This window comes from Dipodomys ordii, unplaced genomic scaffold (genome assembly GCF_000151885.1).
Source record: "Dipodomys ordii isolate 6190 unplaced genomic scaffold, Dord_2.0 Scaffold5, whole genome shotgun sequence".
Classification (NCBI taxonomy): Eukaryota; Metazoa; Chordata; class Mammalia; order Rodentia; family Heteromyidae; genus Dipodomys; species Dipodomys ordii.
In genome coordinates this window covers 13771757-13787680 of record NW_012267221.1, presented here as the reverse complement: position 1 = coordinate 13787680, position 15924 = coordinate 13771757, and the positions used below count along the sequence as shown (strand labels likewise).

General features: G+C 36.8%; 1 protein-coding gene across 1 annotated transcript in view; it reads left to right on the top strand.

Moving 5' to 3' along the window:
• Fap (fibroblast activation protein, alpha) overlaps positions 1–15534 on the top strand; it is a 69358-nt gene extending 53824 nt beyond the window's left edge. The window contains exons 21-26 of the mRNA XM_013027904.1: positions 3072–3126; positions 11686–11785; positions 12810–12874; positions 13377–13449; positions 13724–13797; positions 15138–15534. Of these exons, the coding sequence (XP_012883358.1) occupies positions 3072–3126; positions 11686–11785; positions 12810–12874; positions 13377–13449; positions 13724–13797; positions 15138–15239 (469 nt within the window). The 3' untranslated portion in view covers positions 15240–15534. The remainder of the gene's footprint in view (positions 1–3071; positions 3127–11685; positions 11786–12809; positions 12875–13376; positions 13450–13723; positions 13798–15137) is intronic.
• The last annotated feature ends 390 nt before the right edge of the window (positions 15535–15924 follow it).

The following is a 15924-nucleotide window of genomic DNA, read 5'->3' as shown; positions in this document are numbered from 1 at the left end:
ACATGAATACATGCCATTGTAGTAGTCTCTGTATGTCCTTACACAATTTACAAACTCTGTTTCCATGTAATTACAATCTTGTAAAAGTGCTAAGCCATCTGCACTCCGGAGGGATGGCATTGCTGTTCAAGAGAACTTTTAGCAAATACTCAGTGAACATAAAGAGGCTGCTGGCCCATTCATGGTAAACGTGAAACCGAGAAGATAATTCCAGGGCAAGCCCTGGCTATGCTTGAAGTCACTATTACGCTATACTTTGGGAAAACAAATACTAAAAATGATAGTCTTATAATGATAGTCCTGAGAATGATTCAATCATTTATCTCTGAATACCTATTCAGGGAACTGGGATTGTAACCTTTCCTTTGTAACTCTTAAACATCTCCCAAGGAAATGAATTGATCCCTTTGAATCTCCTAAGGGGAAACAAAGGAGGAGGCTACAATACTTGATAAGAAATGTACTCATTATCTTGCCCATGTAATTGTAGCCCCTCTGTACAGTATTTTCATAATAAAAAAATCTAGCTAAATTTTCTACATACCAAATGAAACTTGTATGTATATATTTGGAAACAATAGCACATACTTGTCAAATTAAGCACATCGATTTTAACACAGCAAATTGAGGGAGAAACAAAAAAGCAATACAACCTCACAAGTTGTGTAAGAGATTGTATATATGGAGATTCTTGTGAGGTCACTAACATTAGGGGAAGTAGGACCAGCTTCCTTTAAGCTTCTCTAAAAATGACATATATAAGAGAATAAAAAATGTAGTGATTCTATGGTCAACCTTGCTCATTTGGCATATATTTGATATTTTTGACATTCGCATAGTTTAATTTTCAAACAATTCGTGAGTTAATGGTGAAGAATTATATGAGACAAAAGTGCTTACTACAATAGATGTTATCAATAAAAGAACATTTCCAAATTCATAATAATTGATCACTGGGATTCCAGGTTGATTTTAGAGTACAGCCATTTTTATAAGAGAAGAATATTCAAGGTAGCCTCTAAGATTAGGAGAATATCCTATTCATTGGTTACTGAGATTGTTGATTTAACCATATTATCAATAGCATTTGTGATAACCTTCCTGGAAGCTGTTCAGAATTTGGAGGTGAATTTTATAGAGCCTTGTTGATCTCAAAGTGCTCAGATTATCTAGCTAACCTTTAACCTAGGCCTACCACATTAAGTGTTAATGTTTCATTTCCATGTTAACTATTGCACTATCATTTCCTGCAAATGTCATCCTTTCAGAATAAACCTAGGAAGAGAGCTGTTAAGAATTTCCTGTTCCCAGTGATCACCTGTTATTTGCTTTTTAACCCAGATGCAAGGCAGTATGATTGCTAGCTTCTGGGAGATCATAAAATCACGATCAATTTTTATGGCTCAGAACTGTCTTCCAGCACTAGAAAGAAGACTATTTTTAAAACCAGAAATTGAGCCTTCTTCTCTCCTTTATTTGGTTTTTAAAGTTTAAGGAAACCTGGCCAAAAGGCCACAATTTGCTGTACCTTTATTGGCTTTGTGGTGTCAAGAGCAGCATCACACAGGTAGCATCTTTCCATTTGCTACTGCATTTCTTCCTGTACACTCCTCAATGTCCTTCAGAATCAGTGTCGGGTAAGCTGTGACTAACGGGGCCTCTTCCCATCTGTTTGTCCCGGGCATTTGCCCAATTTCTCTCTGCATTCAAAACGTGCATGTTGAATTCATGCAATGAGTGTAATGGTTGCTATAAAATCCCTTTAAGAAACTCCATGGGCCTCAAGGTACAACTCAGTACTTCTATCATGTGCAAGACCTTGGATTCACGTGTTAACCAGCACTGAAAGAAAACAAAAACAAAGAAAAACTCCATTATTGATCTAATGAAAAATCACTCAAATCTACCTCTAGGGAAGAACTAATGAGAAAGGGCACTAATAGACTAGTGCTTTTGCTTGGAGGCTTTATTCCTTCCTCCTGCTGCACATTGTGGCTTTGTAGCAACCCACCCACTTCTACTGCTACTTCTGCCCTCCACTGCTCTGATTCTCTGAGGTTTTTCTTGACTTCTTATTACCCAGTTCCCCAAGTAAGTCACATTGGCTCTAGAAAACCAATGATAAGGATCATGGTACAAATTAACTGGAAGCACTTGTTTATATCAACTTTGAAGGCTTCCCAAGACTGTGGTCTGGGCCGGGGTGGGGGGGAGGGCTGAAGCTTGAACTCCACTGCTGTCCCTAGGCATTTTTGTACTCAAAGCTGACACTACCACTTGAACCACTTTTACTGTAAATAAGAGTCTTAAAGATTTTTCCTGTCAGGGTTGATTTCAAACCTTTATCTTCAGATCTTAGCTTCCTGAGTAGTTAGGATTACCAGCATCAGCTACCCACATCCAAGACTTGGAGCCACCGACAACCAAGACTTTTATAAAGGTTGTTTTACTCATGATCCCTTAGTCCTAAGGAAAAAGTCTAGTTCCAAAATGATGTTCAAACGGAGGCTTTTTTGTGATAGACCTAAAACTAATAATTTCTAGATTTTAAGAGATATGTAATATCCATACCATGATAAGTCAAGATGTCTAAGCAATCAAATGTTAAAAGAATGAATATTTTACTCACGTATGACCTAAAATGAAATCATAGTTTTTGACAACTAAACAAACAAGATGATAAGAAATCAATCAAATGTAAGACAACAGCAGGAAAAATTTTCTTTCCAAGTTGGTACAACTAAGTAGAGCTCCAGTTTGTGTTTTTGAGTCCATCTCCTCACCTAGTGGATGTTGAGCAACTCAGCCACATGATTAGTAGACTCAGTCTTACAGTGTTGAGATCACAACTTTATGAATGTATAGTTGTATACCTAAGAGGACCTTTTATCTTTGCAGAAGGCATGGTAATATTATTTTAATTATTTGTAAATGCAGCCTTATTATGCATGTGTTTAAACAAAGAAAATGCAGCATTTCTATTAAATCTTTGGATTAAATATGCTTGTGTAATGAAGTAAATGTCATGTGTACACATTTAAAATTCTAAAAATTTGTTTCTTTTACTTTAGAAAATTCATAGAAATGGGTTTCATTGATGAAAAAAGAATAGCCATATGGGGCTGGGTGAGTTGTTTTATCTGTTTTATGCCTGTTATTCAGTTCGGCAATCATCATTTTCTAAAGTGTTCGCTTATAAGGTTTCTCATGAAATGTTAATGTTGTAACATAATTTAATCTGTCAATGGAAACAGTCAATTTGGGTAATATGAGCTTCAAAAGTCGTGGGTTTAAGTATTTGTTTCTTTTTTCCCTCAATCATTTAGCTAGTTCCTCAAACAAAAAATTAAATCAACATTCCTTATTTAATTATGGACATAAAATTATAGTATATTGAACTGAACTATACTCATCAGAGGTTTAATTTCTTTTGTTATTAAGACAGATATAGCTCCTTTTTGTATCTCATTGTTCTAAGAAGTTTAGTAGAAGTTTGAAATGATAGGAAATATTAGAACATGAGTTCCTTAGTACCTAGTCTAATATAGTCATACTCAGATTGTTCAATTTCTTTCTCCTTTTCAGCAGTCAAATTCCTTTACTAGACCTAATATTAATTGTAGTCACTGGAGAGAACTAATGTTTAATTTCCAAGACATAGATGATGCAGGAAGTTTCCCATGTTTGAAGAGCTGCTTGAGTATAAAAGGAAGTGACAAAACTTACCAGTCACGGGCAATGAAATCACTGGAAAGTTGAGGGAAATACTGGAAAGAGTTTAGGCTTGCCCATTATAAATTATGATTACTCTTCAAAGATGATTTCCTGCTTCACTTTTTGGTCTGAGTTTGTACATTTGCAAGTCAATTTGCAGCCTGTTGTGCTTGGGTTGTTTTTCTTGGCTGTTTTCTCTAAGAGCGGCCTGCACAAGATGGAGGGAATGAAACCCAATATTGAAAGGAATCTGCAGGATTCAGCTCAACTCTCAGCTCAGTGGTGACCAGATGAAGGGCTGTTAGGAATTTGGAGAAAGTTGTTATTTCAAGCCATTTGGTTGTTCTTAAACCCATCAAATGTTAGTTATCTAAAATGGAATTTAAATGGGTAGAAATAAATGAAATATTTTATAGTGGAATATTTCAGATAAGACCTTTTCTACCATCCGCTTTCATGAAATTTTCGAAAGTCACTCTTTGAAAGGATTTTTATTTCACGCTAAACACTTAACATTTCTCTTAGAGCTGTTCTTTGCTTTTACTGACGGCTTTGAAATAAACATGAAGTAAAACTTTTAATTTCACGTTTAGAACATCCTAGGCATTAGTGTCATAGAGAGGTATGCATATAGAATGACTTAAAGATACAGCTCACCACCTTAAAGTACCCTCTATCAACTTGGAATTCTTCAATAAGAGGTCCCTATCACATCTAATAGAAATAGTATATTGGCTTCCTAAGTTACTTTACAATGTGGCAAGGATCATAAAACAGACTTCACAACTTGTTTGAGAGAAGAAAGTAATCAGTGGACTGACAATGAATACAATACCTCAGCAGACTCCAAATCAGTAGGATGAAGCAGTAAGGGAGAAAAAGAAGTAAATAAAAAGAAAAATTCTGTTTCTATGGGTCTGTGGTTTCTATACCAGTCCACCTTTACTAAGACCTCTGTATGGTTTGTGTTTCATTCGTTTATTTTTTCAATCTTGTAATTTCTTATTGCTTGTGGGAGAAAATAGCAGAAAAATGCTGGTCTATCAATATTCCAGGTGTTAAACAAGGATGTAATGTGGCTATGAGAGCTAAAGGAGGATTTAAGAATGAATCCACACTTGAGATAGGCAAAGGTAGTTTCCAGAATTCCAAGCAGAGTAAAGACTGTATTCTCCAGTTCCCAAAGCAGCAAAGAGCAAGGTATGTGTGAATCAAGAATATACAAAACTTCAATATAAAGAATCATGAAGAAGATGTAGAATATGAGGTAGGTGAGCATAGGAAATGGGCCTTTGAGGCCACATAAAGCAGAATGAGCCTTGAACAGTTCTTTGGCACCATTCTCTTTTCATCCTGTCTCTCAGGTCATTGAACTCTATAATGTGCTTAAATGTTAGTGTGCATATGTATCTCTCCATTCTCTTGGGCAAACCTTGTGGCTTCAGATATGAGTGGTCTGCTAGATCCCTGTCATTCACATCTACTTACTTTCTGAGCCATGTATTTCAAACGTTTCTCTCTCCTAATGTCTTTTGTGGCCTTGAGTTTAATTTACTCTACTTTAAACTCTAGTTTAAAGCAAGTCTTCATCTTCATTAGATACCTCAACACACACACACACACACACACACACACACACACACACACACACACACCATACAGAGTCATCCAAATTAGAAAGCTCAAAATTAATTTTCTACCCTTCTCTCTACCTTAACTACAAATTATGGTTGATGTAAACTCTTTTCTGCCATAAGACATCTAAATAAGTTCTCACCATCTCCCATTGAGTTTCTCCATATGGCATTTAGATGAGTATTTCTTCAACTTTAGATGCATACACATCACCCAAACACTTGTTCCCACACAACTGCTAGATCCCAGACATTCAGCCATGTAGTAGCACTTTAGGACAGCACTCAGGTGTTCGTATTTTGGACAAGATTCCAGGTAATCCTGATGCTTCTTAAGTTATCGTGTCTGTGGCCTCACCAGCACCAATGTTCTTATGAGTTTTCATTCCAAATCATATATTTATCATGACACTTCTTTGTTTATGTATGCTCTAGGATTGTACGTTGCCCACAACATAAAGCCTAAATACACTTCCTGCGTGGAAAGGTCCTTGGCAATCTGCCTGTAGCTTACTTTGCAAATCTTACCTCTTTTCATTTCTTTCCACATCTTTTAAGTAAGTTAGGTTATAGCTGTGATCTTGTTCCTATGATTTTGTACATGCAGTTCCTTTTCTGTAATGTCTATCCACTTTGATTCACTTCATTCCATCCCTACTCTTTTCCTCACTCCAAAACGGGAAACTCCTGCTTGTTCTCACAGACCCAGTTCAACATGACTTTCATTATATTCCAACAGCTCTTTATACTTTTCTCATAAGAATTATCATGTCTTAACTACCTGTTGCTTTCTTCCACAAAAATATAGGCTTATCAAAGGAATGAACTATATCACTTTTTAGCTTTGGTTGTCAAATATTTAGCACAATATTCGGCAAAGTTAAGCATTTATGATGCTGTTGTAACAGAATTTATTCCTGCAAGTTGATGTTATTCCAAAATGTGTTCCACTGCTAGCAGAAAATTTTCAGGAAAAGGTATTATGGAGACTAATAATTTTGGAAATTATTATTTGTAATACTATATGGGTACCTCTATATAAGAGTATATATAGGCTTGTATAGTATTTGTTTAGTGTTCTATTCTATCTATCTATCTAGAGCAACTAGTGAAGGAAGGTGTTAAACTTTAACACAATATTACCAACAAATATGTGATTGCACGTTTCTTTATTCTTTCTCCATTACCAAACACATAGTAACACTATTTCCATTGACCTCTCTATGAGAAGTGCTGCTGAATCCAGTAAGGAGTAGCTTCGGTGTCCCAGAAGCAGAAGGGAGGGTGTCCCAAGACAGATGCAGGCTGTACCAAGGGGCTCAAAGAACGTTAATACTGAGGACACATACCAAAGTCCTGGGGTTAGTCAGTGAAGTGAGGATTGGGAAGAGAGAGATCATAGCTCTGCATATTATTTTTGCCCACTCAGAGCTGGGAAGTTGGCTCAGTGGTAGAGTGCTTGCCTTGCATGCCTGAGGCCCTGGGTTCGATTCCTCAGCACCACATAAGCAAAGAGAAAAAAAGCCGGAAGTGGCGCTGTGGCTCAAGTGGTAGAGCGCTAGCCTTGAGCTGAAGAGCTGAGGGATAGCGCGCAGGCCCAGAGTTCAGGCCCCGCCCCACAACCGGACTCCAAAAAAAAAAAAAAAAAAATGTAGTATTTTTGCCCACTCAGAGCTGAAAGCCAGAGTCTTGGCACTTGGAAATGGGAGGAAGGGAGACATTGAACATGGCCATGTAGGCGATTTATCTTTGCAGTTGTTCCATGTAAGAGAAGAGAAGCTTTTCCACAGTGTTAAACCTTTTGTGGGCTGTGAAATATATCATTCCTACTCAAACAAAGCTTTTTAGTTAGTTGGTTAATAGGCTGTGTATCTTACATTTTTCTCCATTATCCAGATAAAGAAAGGAGAAGAAATACCTTTAACTTCCCATTTAATTTTTCTTGCTCTGGTTTAAGATGATTACTAAAATCTACCATGTGCCCAACACAAGGTATCTGTTTATTACAGTGGGTCCTAAACCTAGATGACTTTGCCCTCTGGATATTTGGCAATGTCTCCAGACATTTTGGTTGTCCCACTGGAGAGGGCTACTGGAGTGTACAAGACAGTGGCCAGAGATGCTAAAATAGCCCCCTATAACCAAGAATTACATGGATGAACACATTGATAGTGTTAAAATCCTGGGTGCAATAAGAAATTGAAGCAATTATTCTGAAAGTTTAAAAAAACTGAAGGTTTTTCCTAAGCCATTAAAATAACAGCCTCATTTATGAGCTTTTCTTTGTTAATATACACCTAGCCAGGTGGTGTTGAATAAGCATTAGTTCATTATTTAATCTTAGTTCCTTTCTTTTTCAGTGACTAATTATAAGAGATTCGAATTGCTACGTGTGATCCACTATGTAAAATAGGACAAATGCACTTCTAATGAGACTATATTAGACTACTATTTCTCCTTTAAAAAAGAAAAGTTCATTTCACTTAGCATCATCTTATATGGTCGTATGTACATAGCTTTTGAGCTTTTCTGCTCATCTGATAAAATTATCCTAGATGTACACTAATAGTTGCAAATGATGGAAACCATGGGACCTATATTTCTTTGGGCCTGGCTTACTTCACTTAGTATGATTTTTTTCCCCAAGTCTTTCCATTTCCTAACAAATGGGTCAGTATCATTCTTTCTTATGGAAGCATAGAATTCCATTATATATAATATGTTATATATTATAGTACCACATTTTCTTGATCCATTCATCTACTGAGGGGCATCTGGGTTGGTTCCATATCTTAGCTATGGTGAATAATGCTGCCATAAACATAGTTGTGCTGGTAGTTTTAGTATGACCTTGATATGGACACAGGATGTCTTTCTTTGTTGATGTTGTTTTTAATATACTATGTGATTTTTTTGTTTCCTTTTTATGTTCTTCCCACTGTTGTCACTGTACTTGATTTTGATACCCTGCATCGTGTGTGTGTGTGTGTGTGTGTGTGTGTGTGTGTGTGTGTGTGCCTAATTTGGGGAGAGAAAGGGGAGTAACAAAACACTAAAACAAGGATGCAGGGTGAACCAATGCAACAGTGATATTCACCACACACTAGGTTGGAAATGAACTTTACAGCTTCAAGGAGGGGGAGGAGTAAGGGAGGTCGGAGAGGGAAGGGATAGTGGGAACACAGCAAAGGAGGGGGTAACAATGATGGACAAGAAATGTACTCATTACCTTACCCTCTGTACAGCACTTTTACAATAAAATAATTTTAAAAAAGAAAAGTTGCTCTAGTGTAAAGTATAGAAGAAATGGCATGGGTTACAGAGGCTGCTGTTCTGGATGTGAGTCAGAGCTCTGATATTTACTGCCTCCATAGCTCCTGAAAGTTCATTCTGAGCCTCAGTTTCCTGACTTTGACATGCTTCCGTAGTTTCTTCATCCTGTTCCTGAGAGGTTTACATGAGGAGTGAATAGAAAAGTTATCTATTCAACAAATCCTTAATTTGTGTCAGTGCTGGTGAAATGCTCATTGTTAAGCCAGGAAAAGGTCTCTGTTCTTGTAGACTTCAGAGTGGTCAGGGATGACAACAATCAGGAAGACAAAACAGACTGCTGAATAATGGTGAGCTCTCTATTGCGAAATCCAATACAAAGTGAGAAGAAAGGATGGCGTTCTGTTGGTGGTACAATTTTGAAGTAGAAGGTCAGAGAAGTCTCCTTTGGGTTGACATTTGTGTTAAAATTTGAAAGACAGGAAATTCTAATCACTCTTGGAGAGAAAAAAGATGAGGGTAGAAGGTAGAAGAAGAAAGACAGGGTGGTTAGAGCAGCAAAGACCACTGTAATGAGCCTGACTGGACATATTTTGGTCAGTCACTACAATGCTTGTAGGTAAAATATCCCAATGTGCATTGTGGCTCAAGTACGATTATTCCATGAGCCCTCTTTTAAAATTCTGTGCCCTTCTAAGAAATTTTTAAAAGAATGTTTTAAAAGACATCTTTCATTTAAACAAAATGGCAAGTCATCTAAGTGCAAAGGACACAATTCTAGAATTTTCGTGGCCAATCTGCTCTGTGGGTTCTTTTCTTAAACAGCCACCCACTCTGCCTGGAGCCCTACTCATGAGGGAGCAGAAAAAAGTCAATGCGGGTTTTTCTCCCCCCTTCATTGCTACAATAGGAATAGATTTTCCAAGCTGCCTGTGAATTTAAAGCATAACCTTCTTTTGTTGTGCTGTGGATTATAGTTGCTTTATCTCTGAAAAATCCTAGAGAAAACTTGTATTTGTTCTGAAAGTAGGAAACATGTATTTAAATAGACCATTATCACCTAATCTCTCAGTTCATACATAATTCCTAAGATTTTGAACAGAAATTTTCAAGAAGCTTTTTACTATGTACAAAGATTTCCTGCCTCCCTCCCCCTTTCCCTTTCTTCCTTCCTGTCTTTTTCTTTCTTTTTTCTCTCTTTTCTTCTTCTCTTTGGTCTTTCTCTCTTTCCTTCTTTCTTTTTTCTTTCCTTCCTGCTTGCTTTCTTGGGCCAGTGTTTTCCTGTGCTCTGTTGCTTAGCTTTTCTGTTCAAGCCTAGCACTCTGCCATTTGAGCCACACCTCCACTTCCTGCAAAGATTTTTCTATGTCAACTTTCACTTCATGCTATTTCCTTCTTTGGGGTATGGTGAAGGAGAAGCAGCATCCGGAATTTTATTTTGCTAAATATTCTTTTGTAATAATATATAAGCAATATTTTTTTCTAAAAGTCATGGAATTACTCTGTTCTCATTTGAGCCTAACATTTTAAAATAAGGAAAACCCATCCATTTTGGGAAGAGTTCTTCCCATCCTCCTAATCAAAGCAAATTATTTTTATATGAAACTTTGAATCAGATAAAGAATTTTTACTTACAAAAATGATTTTCAAACCCAAATGTTCCTTCTGTTTTTTAAATATATTTTCCCCTATTAAAACACAGCTTAGTTCTCCTCCAACTATAATAAAAAGAGGCCATGGTATAATTGGAGCGGCCTCTTTTATTCTGTGTTTTGCAGCCAACGGCCCTCAATAAAATTCCTCAGAGCTGGAAACAAAACTGTAAACTACTTAGAGGATTCTTCATTTAACTGTTGAATTCAACAAGATTTCTTGGCTCATCTCCTACTTACTGATTTTTGGTGGATTAAGAATAGAAGAATAGATCCCTGTCTCTCTCTCTCTCTCTCTCTCTCTTTCTCTCTCTCTCTCTCTTTCTCTCTCTCTCTTTCTCTCTCTCCCTCTCTCCCTCTCTGTGCTCTTCTGTGTTATAGAGGGATAGGATCTATTGTGACCTGAAAAATATGTGTTAGTACCTAATTAGAATAAGGCATAGCTGTAGAAGAGTCATGCTATTCCTTTACGATATCTACATATGTCTCTGTATCAAGATTAAGAATAAACACTGAGTATTGCCTTCTTTTCTACTGCACATGTCAGTTGGTTCTGGCTCAAGTTTCAGAAGACTCAGTCCATATTTCTCTCAGTAGCATCTCTCCCCAGCACATCTGGACAGACCAAAGGCACTTTCCAGAAGGACACTCAACCTTCTTGTGATTCCCCGTTCATTTATTCTTACTTAGGAAAAATGTTCAAATATCCAAGTAACATAGAAATTCTGTTATCCGAGACACATTACTGAATCATCCACTGATTACTCTGGACAAGAATGCTATGAGAGCCAAGCCTCCTTGTGACTCTGTGTCTCCATTCGTTGCTCTTTGCTTTTCTATTAGATTTGTGTGAAGACACGTAAGCTTGCTAAAGGTACCATGTCAGAAATGTTCGAAACAGAATATGTGAATACAAAATACACAAACACTAGTCCCAAACTCTCCAAAAGATTCTTCTATCTTTCTTTTGGTGTTCTTTTATGAATAAACCTAGATAGACATTGTGTCCCATGGCACTTTTGCATATTTTGGAAATTATTTTACATTTACATGTTAGGAATAATTCTTTTTGCTGTGTGAACCTTATTTTGTTCTAATAAGGTTGTAGATGGAAAAATTACGGAAAAGGGGGGATTACGATGATATCTCTGTCATAAACTGATTACACCATCTTTAAAGGGAGTCTGTTCTGATTAGCACACACATTATTTCTGGTCTAAGGATGAAATTACTAGTGGAGCTTGCTGCTTGATGGAGATGCTTGATGGGGACATTAAGCTTCCGTTATGCATATTCTCCAGCCCTCTTTAGGCATAGATTTGAATAGATTTAAACTTGCTATTTAAAAAAAAACACAAAACATAAAGAAGCTTCTGAAGGTCAATTTAGGTTGACTCATGTAAATGTCTCCACAGTCCTATGGAGGTTATGTTTCATCCTTGGCTCTTGCATCGGGAACCGGTCTTTTCAAATGTGGAATAGCAGTGGCTCCAGTTTCCAGCTGGGAATATTATGGTATGGAAACGCTTCATCAATGTTGCTGTGAAAATGTTGAACAAATAACTACTTCATGATTGAGTTTGCTAGGAAAACAAGCATGCAGAAGAATTCACCCCCAACAACTCTGGGGGAAACAAAAAAAAATCTATAAATGAGGTGATTCAGAGGGATTCATGATAATCAAAGGAAGTTAATAATGGTGAAGGAGTCTTCTTATTTTCTCTCTGAAGCCTTGAGCCCATCCTGACGTTGTGATTGTGAAGACAGTCACACAGCCTCAGTACAGCTGACTATGAAACATATTTTGTACAAAGTCAGGCCAAGGGCCAAACAATCCACCTTCACACATAGTTTGCAAAGTGTAGTGCCTTTGCAATCAGATAAATGAATAAACATGTTTCAGGTATACCCTTTCCTATATGTGATGTTTTTATGATTAAAATCATGCAGAATGATAATCTGACAGTAATTCTAATAATCGTCCCTGTATTCAATAAAATGAGACAGGATTTACAGACTTGTCCCTGTATTCAATAAAATAATACAGGACTTACAGATTATCTTTTTACCTGGGGAAAACGTGTATACTTATATGTGTGTTTATGTATGTGTCTCTGGTGTTAACAAGAGTGAATCTGGGGGATATATATTTTTTTAATCCAAGATGAAATAAGAAAATAAGACACCAGTAAAAGCAATAGATGTCACTGCTTTCATTATTTCTTCTTAAATAGAATGAGGTCATTCTACAGGTCTTTTCCACCTCAACATCTCTCCCTAAGACCAAAGAATTGATAAAGCTTAAAAGCCATAGAATCTTCTGTTTCCATAATATTTACCTCCCTTATTGTCTAGTCTTTTCAATGTAAATTGCAGGTGACACACCTTCACTGAGACTATTATAAAAAGCAAAACAAGGTTTCAACCTCAAGATCTCCACATGAGAGAACTGAGGAACAGTTATTAAACTACACAGCTATTAGAGGTGATAAAGTGGCCTGCATTAAATGCAACCAACATATTCTTATATATTTTATAGCATCTATCTACACAGAGAGATTCATGGGTCTCCCAACAAAGGAGGATAATCTGGAACACTATAAAGTGAGTTCTTTTTTCATGTTATTTAGATCATTAACTTATTTAAAATGTGTTAAATAATTTTAAAGCAATAATTCAGAGTTTATCATTTCAATTGTGGGTCCCCAGGCAAAATGATGCTATTTGTTAATTGCAGAACGCATCACTACTGAGGATTTTACTCCTTTTGAATTCTATTCTTTTTTCCCCTATCCTCCTTTCCCTAACCTCCCTTTTCCCAATCTCCTCCCCACCCCCAACCAGACACAGCTTGAGCGGGCATCATTTATGCCTAAGGTCTCACTCATATGTAACATATGACACATAAACTTTCAGTTTTTCAAACTAAGAATCAGATGGAAGTAATGCAAATGATGATGAAAATGTGTTGCTCTGACTCTTAAATATTTATCAACCAAAGCAATACATAATTTCAGTATTGGTGCTAAGTCCATTGCACAATGATTTAGCTAGTTTTCTATTAGAACTTGCAGCAACTAAAATGTTAATTTTTCCTCTTTTCCAGAATTCAACTGTGATGGCAAGAGCAGAATATTTCAGAAATGTAGACTATCTTCTCATCCACGGAACAGCAGATGGTGAGGTTTAAGCAAGACTCTTACACATAAAAATACTGAGCCAGCATCACTTTGTTTAAGAAACCTTAAGCATCCTCCTATGCCTATGCTCAGGGTCAGTACCTAAGAGTCAGGGACATTTCCATATCACAGTGTGATTACTCACTGCTGACAATGTCAAATGCATGACTAGATAATTGTTGGTGTTCATTTCCAGGCAATACATTGTCACTCTATGCTTTCTGGGATTTAGCAGCACTTTTCACTCTTTTTTCTCTCTCTGTCTTTGTTGCAGATAATGTGCACTTTCAAAACTCAGCGCAGATTGCTAAAGCTCTCGTTAATGCACAAGTGGATTTCCAGGCAATGGTACATAATTTTGTTTTACTTGTGTTCATGGCCTTACACCCTCAACCTAAAAGAAGAAGGTCTTTGTTTATAATTTCATTCAAACCTTACAAAGAAGCTGCTGAGTAGAATACGCAGAACATGAGCGAATGAATCTTGGATCTTTCATGAACTCCCTGCAGGATTCTAGGCAAGCCAGCTCACCTCTGAGATCACCACTTGAGTCATATAAAACAAGGCACTTCCCCAGATTAAAGGATCCTCTAATTCAAATATTTAATAGTTTTGCAATCCTATGTGTGTAAGTGGGGCTCCATGCTTAGCATTCCTACAAAACTTAGAGGAGTCCCTGAGCAACTAGAAGATACTGTTTATTTAGGAAGCAGCAGCTGCAAAATGTTATCTGGACCTCAAAAGCTTCCCCATCGTCATGCAATTTCATTCAATGGGTCTTTTCATCTATGCCTGCTTAGCACCTGGCAGGTGCCTAGCTGGGCCCATGACATAAACTCAGGCTTCTACTGAGTCCATGAATAAATGGGCTACATGCAAAGTCTAGGTTGCCTAAAGAATAGGAAACAGAATCAGAGAAAGAAATAATTGTTTGTCCTACTTCAATGAGTATACATTCTCCCTTGGTTGCTTATATTGAACAAGAGCCCAGGAAGCTAACTCTTTAATCTTTTGGAAGTTTCATTTAAAAAAAAAACTTATGTAGAATGAGGAGAGATTTTTCTGAACTTTTTTTTATTACCATGACCTCCAAAGGAAATTCAACTCAGATCAGATTACGTCATGACCCCTGCAGTGAAAGCAATGTTACTAGCATCCCTCCAACAATAAAACTTAGAGTTAGGTTGTCATTTTCCATCTTACCATCTGCCCCCTTTCTTATTTTTTACAATGCTGTTTTAACTCCTACAAAGGGTCTTTATTATTATATGTGACACATTACACATTACTTCTACCACAGAAGTTAGATTCACGAACTAGAAGCCTCATGGAATTTTTGAGCTACAGGCAGTTTTAGGAAAAATAAAATCCAACACTTTTGTTTTTCAAATAAAGAAATCAAGCTCCAGAGATACAGAATACCAGACCTAATGCTCCAGTTCTAGAGCCATCCATGCCTCCTGACCTTATTCCTCAAGAATGGGACCCCTGGGATAAAGTCAGCCCGTGAGAGCTAAAATATACATCTAAACCACTAATGGAGTTTAGTCCAAGTTACTTCTGTCTTACTGCTCTGAATGTTTTCATGTAAACTATTTTACTTATTGGAATGTTAGATATTATTAGAAAAATTATCATATCTGTGGCTTCAGAATTACAGCAGGCCTCTTTTCCTTTTTGTATTTCAGTGGTACTCTGACCAGAACCATGGCTTGTCGGGACTGTCCACAAACCACTTGTACACCCACATGACCCACTTCCTAAAGCAATGTTTTTCTTCATCAGACTGAAATTGATGCAGATTCAAACCTGCATCACAATTCAGAAACTTTCTATGGATGCCTCAGACCATTTGAGTATTTTACTGAATGTTGTGAAATACTGGTGTAAGCAAACAAATGAATATTGTTCTAAGAACTGTTGAAATGTTAGAAGGGCTCAGAAATTCCAGGTTATTGTTGTTTACATTTTCTGGTTCTCTGTGAAAGAAGAGAAGAGGAATCCATACATTTTGCTTTGGACATAAGTAATATTTTATCTCCTGTCCATATGGAGAAAAAAATAAAGTGAAATGTTCAAATGTTACTGTGTTATCTGTGTTCATTAATTTCATGTTCCAGGTTCTATCACAGAAAGAAGCAGTTTTGCAGAGCAAGCACCTGAATAGTATTATAGTGGTGATAGAAGATAAGAAACAAAGAGGAGGCAACAATGCTTGATAAGAAATGTACTCATTTTCTTGCCCATGTAATTGTAACTCCTCTGTACGGTATTTTTACAATAAAAAAATAAAAACAAAAATACACCAGAAAAAAAAAGAGAATCTAAATGTACATTGGAATTTTTATATGAAGAACTTTAAATGCTGAAGCAAATAGCTCAATGTAGAATAAAGCATAGTTCAGAAAATGCAATGAATCAAATCTGAGATGTTTGCACTCTGTGCTGTCCTCCAAGAAATGTTTATTAAATTCT